The 9,494-nt window shown below is 45.5% G+C and overlaps 1 protein-coding gene across 10 annotated transcripts in view; it reads left to right on the top strand.

The window, feature by feature from the left end:
• The window catches only part of HIPK2 (homeodomain interacting protein kinase 2), a 127,998-nt gene extending 121,359 nt beyond the window's left edge, over positions 1-6,639 (top strand). For 8 of the 10 annotated variants that reach the window (XM_071727703.1, XM_071727684.1, XM_071727658.1 and 5 more), the window contains 3 exons: positions 2,847-3,094; positions 4,103-4,263; positions 5,939-6,639. In XM_071727703.1, the coding sequence (XP_071583804.1) occupies positions 2,847-3,094; positions 4,103-4,263; positions 5,939-6,406 (877 nt within the window). In that variant the 3' untranslated portion in view covers positions 6,407-6,639. Of the gene's footprint in view, positions 1-2,846; positions 3,156-4,102; positions 4,264-5,938 lie in introns of those variants that run through there. The other 2 variants (XM_071727722.1, XM_071727713.1) reach the window with 1 other exon arrangement.
• The last annotated feature ends 2,855 nt before the right edge of the window (positions 6,640-9,494 follow it).

Genomic DNA, 9,494 nt, shown 5'->3' with positions numbered 1-9,494 from the left:
CCCCCATTTTGGTTTAACATGTATCTCTTAAGGCTTAAGACTCAACCAATTTTCAGCATGAGTTGGGCCTTTGATGCTTTTGGAATTCCCACTGTTAAATTCTTGGGCAGGCTGGGGTACAGCAGCTGCCAAGCTCTGGGCAACATGAGTAGTCCTGACTGACTTCCCTGACTGCTTTGACATTAACCACAGTCATTACCTTTCCAAAAGACAAAAATCCAGCTGGTTTTGGTGGGACTCCTCATGTGCTTGAAATTATGCAAGCCCAATGAATCAAGGAGCTACTGGCTTAGTCCCTAATCTTGCAAATGTTTACCATGTGCTTTAGCTCTGTTACTGGAATAGTGCAGCTGATTTTGGTGGATGACACATACTGGTAGTGCACAGCGTTTGCATATGGCCTGGCAGGACCAGAGCTCTGGTCCTTGTCAGTTTTCCATCCATGAAATGAGTTTAATATCCTGCTATGGTCCCTTTCTCTGGAAAGGCTTGGGTTGGGGTCACTTATTTCTTCAACCAAACATATTTTCTTCATTTTCTTACTGTAACCAAGGAGCTACAAGCCTTGAAAGGAGAAGACTCCTCATGGTCACTGTTTTGACAAACCCTCAATCAAATTGGTGAAAAATATGTCCTTTCTAAAAAAAAAATAGCACAAATTACACTGAAAAATACTTTTCCAGTTGATAGCTCAGCCTTCCCATGTCAAGTGTCAGCCAAGAGCCAGTATTTCCAGATCAGCAGCTTAGCCACTTACGTAAGGAAGAGACTGTAAAAGAATACCTAGACCTTATCACTTGTCAAAAAACTCTTTAGTGACTTGATTTTTCTTTATAAAATGTAATAACTGTCAGAGGTAGAGAATATATATCTCTTCCCAACTGGCAGCCAAAGGTATCTGCAAATGGCAAGCAGCATGGATGCTCATAAATGTGTGATTACAGGCATTTCTGCTGAAAGGAGAGAGGAATATTGATGCAATATTCGTCATTTTTATTGGCTTAATATTCTTCTTTTGTAGCACCATATCCAAACTGCTACATCTTTCTTCACATAAGTAGTTGTCCATCTAAGATGCTCTGCTGCTCTTTCCATTTCTAATCTAACACTTGCCAGCTCCTTGTGGAAAGCCAGAGTGCAAGGGTTTGTTGCAGTACACTTTCCCCATCAGAAAGATCCCTGCCAGGATTGCTTTCAGCTTCCAGATTGCTGTGCAAGAGCTTCCCCTCCTTCTCTGTCACCTGCCCTGTTTTGTGTGTCCATGCTTTCGTGTAGCAAGGGCCTCCTGAGATGTACTTTTCACTGTGCAACATGGTCTTCTGTCCTCTTTGGGGCAGAGCAGAATCCTGTGATGGTAGCCAGAGGAAAGTCTGTGTGATAGTAACTTGTTTGTGAATGCAGCACCCCAAGACATTCTTTAATGGAGGAGGAGATGATAGCTCCTCAGTGACAAGTCTTGGGAGCAAGGTGCTGAGCTGCATCTTGTGAGTGCTGATGGAGTGACTTTGGGACAGACAAATTGAAGGGAACCCACCAGTGCTCCTTCAGCATTGTGAAAAACAAATAAAGCAAAATAATGTCCGTGGAAGGACATTCTCAGTATTTCCTCTACCTTTCCTTGGGTAAGACGTGGTGCTGAGGCCAGGGGGAAACAATGACTCTATCACAGACTAAGGCCAGATAATCAGGTGTTTCCTGGAGTGGACCAGCCAGAGTAAGAGAACAGAGAAGAGGTTCCATGGGAAAGGGATCTCTCTCTTTTCTAACGTGCGCACTCAAGAAATTAAGAGATGGATTCCTTTTTCTCCATGGTATTTCTGTTCCTGTTGGGGCTGTTTCCACCATTAAGCCTAATTACTTAGCTTTTTATGTGCTATCCATTTCTTTTCATCATTTTAAAAACTTCAGTTGCCATAACAACATAATGCAATCAGTGAAACATAGCAGCTATTTTCTGTAGTCAAGGTCTGTGCACTGTCAAGGATGTGAGCCATTTAAGCAAATCTTCACCATCCCCCTTCTTCCGTCCTCTTTCTCACTCTCTCTTTTTCCCCCTAAACAAGCTCATAGCAGGAAGGAAAAACTATCAGGAATAATTAGACACAACAGCAGAGCAAATCCCAGTCGTACTCATGCAGTCTAGTCTAATGAATTTCTAGCACTAATCTTGGAAGTGTTGATGTTCCTTTTTAATCACTTTTTTGATGTCATAGATAGATTAGCTGCAGCAGGACCTTGATAACCCATGCTAGAGTCAGGAGACCCAGTGGCTATTCAGATAAAGAAAACTAAAAGCTTTACCTACTTTTCTCATTTTTTCTTCATCTATTCCTCAGCTTCAAATGCTTATTGAGAATATATGCCCATTGTACCATATTCATAAATAGAAGGGAGTATATTTTGTAGATTCATGGGATTTAATCATGAAAAGTCATAGCATCTATTATTAAATCATTGCTGGAAGGCTGGGAGAAACCACCACGTTTTTGTGTGGGTGGTGAGACTTGCAACAAAGCATAGTATAACTGCTGGGCTTCCACTGCACACATATATAAAAAGCAGTCTGAAAATAAATCTGGCAGTCTGGATCAGTGCTATTCTAAGCAGTGCGAATATAAGATCTGTGCACAATGTCTTACTCACTCCTTGACCTCCATGAAGACTTTCCTGGAATAGCAATGAGTGAGTTTCGAAGCCAGGGATTTGGCTGGAGCAGCCTCTATCTGGCAGAGAACCGAAGGGTGTGCTCTGCCTCTGTGGAGCTAGGCTGCCACCGGCAGTCTTCTGGTGGCTTCCGAGTCACTCCTTGCCCATTCACACCCTCCCCTCGTGTGCTTGTGTTTCAGCACCTTGTCCAAGCAAAGGAAGAACGTCATCAGCTGCGTCACCGTGCATGACTCCCCCTACTCCGATTCCTCCAGCAACAACAGCCCTTACGCCGTGCAGCATCGTGCGGGGCAGAGTAACGGGAACACCTACGACACCAAAGGGGTTCCAGAGACTCACTGCAGTGGGAACCCCCGAACGATCATCGTGCCACCACTGAAAACCCAGGCCAGTGAGGTGTTGGTAGAGTGCGATAGCCTGGCACCAGGTAAATTGCACCTCTTCCGTCAAGAAAATGAGTAAGAAATAAATGGTTTATCTTGGAAGAATCTCATTGTTCGGTTTCATTTTGTTTGTTTGTTTGTTTTGTTTTCCAAAGAAACCGTGCTCCTGCCCTTCTCTCAAGTGACACATCTGTTCTTGGGAGCCCTGTGGCATTGTTTATGTGCCCTGGTACACTCAGGAGTCACGGGGGCAAGGTCCCAGTTACTTCTGTACAAACCCAAGAACAGAATGCAGCCTTTAGCTCAACATTTGACATAACAGGCTCCCAAATGCAAGTGTGAACATTTGCTACCTTGCCTTTCCATAGATGTACTTTAAAACGGGTAAGAGATTGAAAACACATATGCATTTTCATCCTAACTTGTTGACGTTTCTGGGAAGAACCCCAGGATCTTCATTATGGACTGAGGAGGTGGACTCCTCCAGAGCCTCCGCAATGCTTAGGTAGTACGGTGTGTTGAAAAGGGGCTTATGGTGGAAGTCTGGCCCAAAGCAGTTGGCTTTGAGCTGCTTGGCAGTCCTTTCTTTTGATGCACTGCTGGTGAACATAAAGACCCAGAGGGTGAGCTCCCCACCAGCTCCTTCTCTCTCCCTTCCTACTCACTGTGAGGTCAGCCAAGGCAGGGCTTTTTTGTGCTGTGCACACTGTACTTTTCTTCCTCTCCTTGGGATTTGTACCTGCATCGTATGGTTCTGCTGGCAGAACAGTTTCTCACACTTCTGAAGGATGTGCAAAGCCTTCTCCAGGCCCAGTTTGGGTCTGGATATCAGGTCTGCTTGTGTGCCTCTAGGATAACAGGCTGGCTGTGTATTTGAAGCACTGCTGAGATATGCTGTTAATTAAGGGAAATCATTTTCTTATCCTGCTGCTTTTGTATGTTCTCCTCCCAAAAGCCACTCTAGAGGAGATTCAGTGAGGAAAAAAAAAGGTAGGGCGAGCAAATTAAAGAATGTGATGTAAGCTACAAATGTGTTTCCTTTCCTGGCACAGTCACCACCAGTCACCACTCATCCTCCTACAAGTCCAAGTCCTCCAGCACCGTGACCTCCACCAGCGGTCACTCTTCAGGGAGCTCGTCTGGAGCCGTTGCCTATAGGCAGCAGCGACCAGGAGCACATTTCCAGCAGCAGCAGCCTCTTAATCTAAGTCAGGTAAGTCAACCAAGACTAATTTTGGTGGGGCATCATCCAGCTGTAACCTCCCACTCCTTCAGCATGGGCTGTCCTGTTCCAGTCTAACAATAGTTGGGCCCTACATCAAATTTCATCAACTTGTTTAAGCTTCACTGCAGACCTTGATCTTCCAGCTCAAGGCAGTAGAGGTAGTAGTGCACATCCTACCCCTGAATGGGCTGGTGATATTCTTACCATGTGTTTTGAAGCCAGATGATCTAACAATGTGAGTGGGAATAATGTGAGAGAGAAAGTGAGGCACCTCAGACACAAAGGAGTGGAGCAGGACCATGTAGGAAGGACTGAATTGTCCTTAGCTGAAGGTGTCCATGAGGAGAGTATCTTCCAGGTGAAGGGAGTGCATCAGCTCTGCTGTGGGATTGGGAGAAGTCTCCATTAGGTGTGACAAGGTAAAGCAGAGCCTCTATGAATATGCATGACCTCGTGTAATGAGTCTGATCCATCCTTTGATAAATCTAGGCTGAGATCTGGACACATCTCATTACTTGACAGTATGCAGTTCTCAAGATGTTTCATAGTCTGTGATCAAAACACCCAAGGATCTCCCCAGGAGCTTCAGTAAATAATGCACTTTTTCATGTGCTGCACCTGGGGCCTCTCTCTGAGGTGAGATAATGAGAGTAGGGAAATTACAGCACAGTTCACCCAGTGTTTCAAGAGGAGAAAGCCTGGAAAGTTCAGAGAACAGTGCTGGTTTGCATCCAGAGCTGGGTATGACCAGAACTGATTTTGTTTCTAAGATATAATTTTGAGGAGAAGAACGTCCTTTGGCCGTCAAAATTTAGTTGAAATTAAAAAATTTAAAGAAACAAGAAATAAAAGTGAAAGTGGAGGAAGTGGGTGAGATGCTTTTCCCGAAAGTGGAGAAGGAGTGTAGCATTCCAGACCACAACAACAGTGCAGAGAATGCTTACAAAGAGGAGGAGAAGGCTTGGAAGAACAGAAGGAAATAACACGGAGTGTTGCCCTTCTTGCCTTCTAATTTCTATGTTGTTGGTTATTTAATACTCTAACTAGAAGATGACTGGGGAAACTCCTTGACATTACTGTGCAGTGCAAAGAGTACCCCTTGGAATATCTCTGGAAAGTACGTTTTTATCTTAAAAAAAAAAAAAAAAAAAAAAAAAAAAAAAAAAAAAGGTCAGTAACTGAGGAGATGATAACCACTAAGACCCAAACTGAGCAAAAATATATTGCCTGTTTAAGGACCTTCACCCTCCTGAGCTGTCAGTGCACCACATTTCACTAGCAGAGAATTCACTAGCAAATCCATGTGTTGTGTCAGCAACTAGACTTGTGGAAGATGTTCTTAGGAGTCATCTTCTTAGGAAGATGTTTTTGGGTCTTCATGTGAGCTGTGCCAGCAGGTTATGACTCAAAGAATCCATTGTCCTTTTGGGAGCTGTTTTGGTGAATGTATGAAACTTCAGGGTTTTCCAAGGCTTGGGAGGGACCCTTTGCCATCACCCGTTTCCAAGGGAAGGCTGCGGTGGTGCTGAGGTTGGCAGGAAGAGCACAAGGGACTTGAATGAGGCTGTCCTGGTATCATAGGACAGCTCCCAGGCACCACCGAGGAGGCAAAGAGCCCTCTCTTATCTTATAACCTCTTATCACTGTTGCTGTCTTTATCCAGGCCCAGCAGCACATCACGACTGACCGCACAGGGAGTCACCGGAGACAGCAAGCCTACATCACCCCAACGATAGCTCAGGCCCCGTACTCTTTCCCGCACAACAGTCCCAGCCACGGGACCGTTCATCCTCACTTGGCCGCGGCTGCCGCTGCTCACCTGCCCACCCAACCCCACCTCTACACATACACCGCCCCCGCCGCCCTGGGCTCCACCGGCACCGTCGCGCACCTGGTGGCCTCCCAAGGGTCGGCGCGGCACGCCGTGCAGCACACCACCTACCCCGCCAGCATCGTCCACCAGGTCCCTGTCAGCATGGGCCCGCGGGTTCTGCCCTCACCCACCATCCACCCGAGCCAGTACCAGGCTCAGTTTGCCCACCAGACCTATATCAGTGCTTCTCCGGCCTCCACAGTCTACACTGGATACCCACTGAGCCCCACCAAGGTCAACCAGTACCCTTACGTCTAAACACTGGAATAAGGAGCGAGAGACGCACCCGTCCCCGGGGGAGCGAGGCGGCCGCTTTTGTACTGAAGAACGTGACAAACTAACAATGCAATTGGGGAGGCTCGCTTGAAACTTGAACGAAGGAGACTTTAAAAGAAGAAAAGAGAAAGAGGAAAAAGAAAGGGGAGAACCGATTCTACACTTTTTATTTAAAAAAAAAAAAGAAAAAAAAAAAAAAGAAAAAAAAAAGAAAATGGGAAAAAAAAAAAGAACAAAAAAAAATTATTAAAACAAACCACAAAAAAACCCAACAAACCAACAAACAAAAACCCCAACCATTCTGCACCAAACTAGAGAGAGAGAGAGAAGCAGAAGGACCCTCGGGCGGGTCCTGTCTTTTGAAGAACTTCACCAATAGACTTTTAAAGGTTATTTTCATCCAATAGTGAGCTACATTTAGAAATATGTTGTCCAGAACACCGAAAATTAAATCCATTAGGTTTTTAATCCAATAGGTATATGGATTAGGGATTTATCCAGCATTTCAGGGGGTTTATGCCTCACCTTTGCAGTGGTCTCTGTATCCGAAAGCATACATAAGGTTTGGGGGATTTTTTTTTTCTGGAAGTAGGAAGTGGGTAAGAGAGGGAGGGAGGGAGGAGGGGATGGAGAGAGGGAGGAGAAGAAAATACTGACCCAGTGCTCTAAATTTGGATTTTGCACTGCTACGCTTAAACACACCTGGGCAAAACAGGCTGCGCAGCACTGGTCGAGAGCAGAAGCAATGGAGCAATGTTTCTCCCTTTCCTTGAACACACTGGATAAATCCCTGAGAAATGTTATTCCTAAATGAGATCTCTAATAATGTATGTTGGGTTTCAGTTGTGCTTCATTTGATTTTATCTGGAAATTTTCCTTTTCAGTCCCTACCCGTTTTAGTATAGGAGGAGACATTTTTAGCTGCCCCCCTCACCCAGCCCCGGTAGAATGTAGCACTATCCAGGTCATAACACCCTTTTTACTCTTTTTGGTTTTTTGTGTGTGTTGAACTTCAACGATACCAATAGACTATTCCTCAACGTGATTGCACAAAGAAAAGTGATATAACATAGGCATGTAACAAATGTGATTGTCCAGGTATGTGCGTGTGTGTGCCTGCGTGCGTGTGCGTGCAGATGCTGCCTTCTCTCTGTGGTGTGTTCCTGGCACAGCCATTACAGCTCTCACAGTCTTAATTTTACATCATTCCCTCGTAGTGCCTTACCGAACTACAGATGCGGTTTAAGGGTTTACTTCCACTGGTACTCCTAGAAACTGGCTGAGGCTGGTTGGAATTTACTCTCAGCTCTCTTTCTTTTCTTTGTTTTTTTTTTTTGGGGGGTGGGGTGTGGTGAGTTGTTGTTGCCGATTTTCTTCTTTTTCTTCTGCCGGTGGTGTTTTGGGTTCTTTTCCCCCACGTCGTCAATCTTGGCTCACTTGGCGAGGTGTTAGGGAGGCTCATCAGGGTTGGAAGTGCATCTAGCTGGGTGTTTTGTCAAGCACTGGATGGGCTGGAAGTGACTGGGTCAGCTGTGAGACCCAGGGTGACTCTCAGAGGGTCTGGGAATTCTTCTGTGGACTGGTCTGTTTCTATCCTGTGAAATAGCAGGTTTCCTCCCTGGAAACTGAATTCTCATTCTGCTGTTTGCTGACGTTCTCGGTGGAGTGGGAGGACAGCATCCTCCCAAGCTGTCAGGTTGTCCTGGTTGTGTGTCTGAAAGGGGGACAAAAATGTAGCCTGTGAAAAGAGGAAACACTGGTTGTTGCCAACATCTCATATTATGTCTGTCAATGAGAGGGAGTCAGGAAAGGGCTGGAGTCCCAAAGCGAGCATGAGAAAATCCAGTTGAGACCTTCAAACTCAGGTACAGAAAGTGAAAAGACTATTGTGATACATCAGGCCTTACCCACTTTATCATAGCTGTGAGGGTGGGCCCTTACCCTCCTCTCTTCTCACCTGTGTCCCAAAAGATTGCCTGCAGCAGCAGAGTGACCCTGGAACTGGGGAGCAGGGTGGTCCTGTGGGTCCTCTAAGCCGAGGAATGCTATGTGGGTGTCTAGTTTTTCATCAGGTTTCTAAGGAGAGCCTTTCCTATAGCTGGGTTTGGTTCAGAGGGGAGTTTCATGGGTAACAGCAGTTGCACTGGTGCATGAATATTTTGGAAGTGTCTCTAGAGTACCCGTGTCTGTGGATGGCCTGGGGAGGAAGGAGAGAAGAGAGTTTGATTGACCCTTTCCATGAAAGCTGAAGTCTCGTGGCTGCTCGGTTCCACTCGACATTCCTCTGCAACTATTGCGTGAAGGATTCAGGTTATTTCACAAGATGCTCCAAAATAGCAGGTTCATCAGCAGGGTGGCAAGGGATGAGTGCCCTCAATGGCAGTAGGGAAGGAGGTTCTTTCACCTGGGAAAGCTGACAAAAAGACAAACACAAATATATTGTCATGCAGTAAGTGCTTGGCTGGCCTGAAAGAAGGGATCCTGCTGTGCATAGGCTGTCCAACAAGGCTGTTGTCTTCTGGCAAACCACCAAATAATCTACAAGGTTGCCAGCTCTTGTTCCTGGGCTACCTTTGCAGAATTTTCTTCTCCTGCATGTCCTTCATTCCAGCTCAATATATACTGTAGATGAGGATGCGATCTCCCAGCAGCCTATGCACCTTTCCCCCTTCCTTTGGAAAGACAACACATCCCCTTTCATCTGAGGTAGGAAAATGAAGCCCTGCTCTCTCTGTTGCATTCCTCTCCTCTCCCATCAGTTTGGGAGTGAGAGCGTCATGCTGCTTGTGTCATGGAAAGGAAAGATAATGTTATTTTATTGTATGGCTGTTACGATTATGATTATTATTTTATTATTATTATTATATTTTACTCTGGGTTTTAATTGCACACGCATTCCTTAATCTTTGTGGTTTGGGGTTTTTTTTCTCTCGCTATTGTTGTTAGTGTTAATTTTATTCCTCTTCATCAGTGGCATCAGAAGGGTTACTGTGTTTGTGAAAACTGCAGGATGGGGAAACAAGAATGTCTTGAGGATGAAAATTCTGCCTCTGATCTAAGGGGAGTGGGG

Source organism: Heliangelus exortis, chromosome 1, assembly GCF_036169615.1.
Source record: "Heliangelus exortis chromosome 1, bHelExo1.hap1, whole genome shotgun sequence".
Taxonomy (NCBI): Eukaryota; Metazoa; Chordata; class Aves; order Apodiformes; family Trochilidae; genus Heliangelus; species Heliangelus exortis.
The sequence above is the reverse complement of the archived record's forward strand: the minus strand, read 5'-3'. Positions and strand labels throughout refer to the sequence as shown.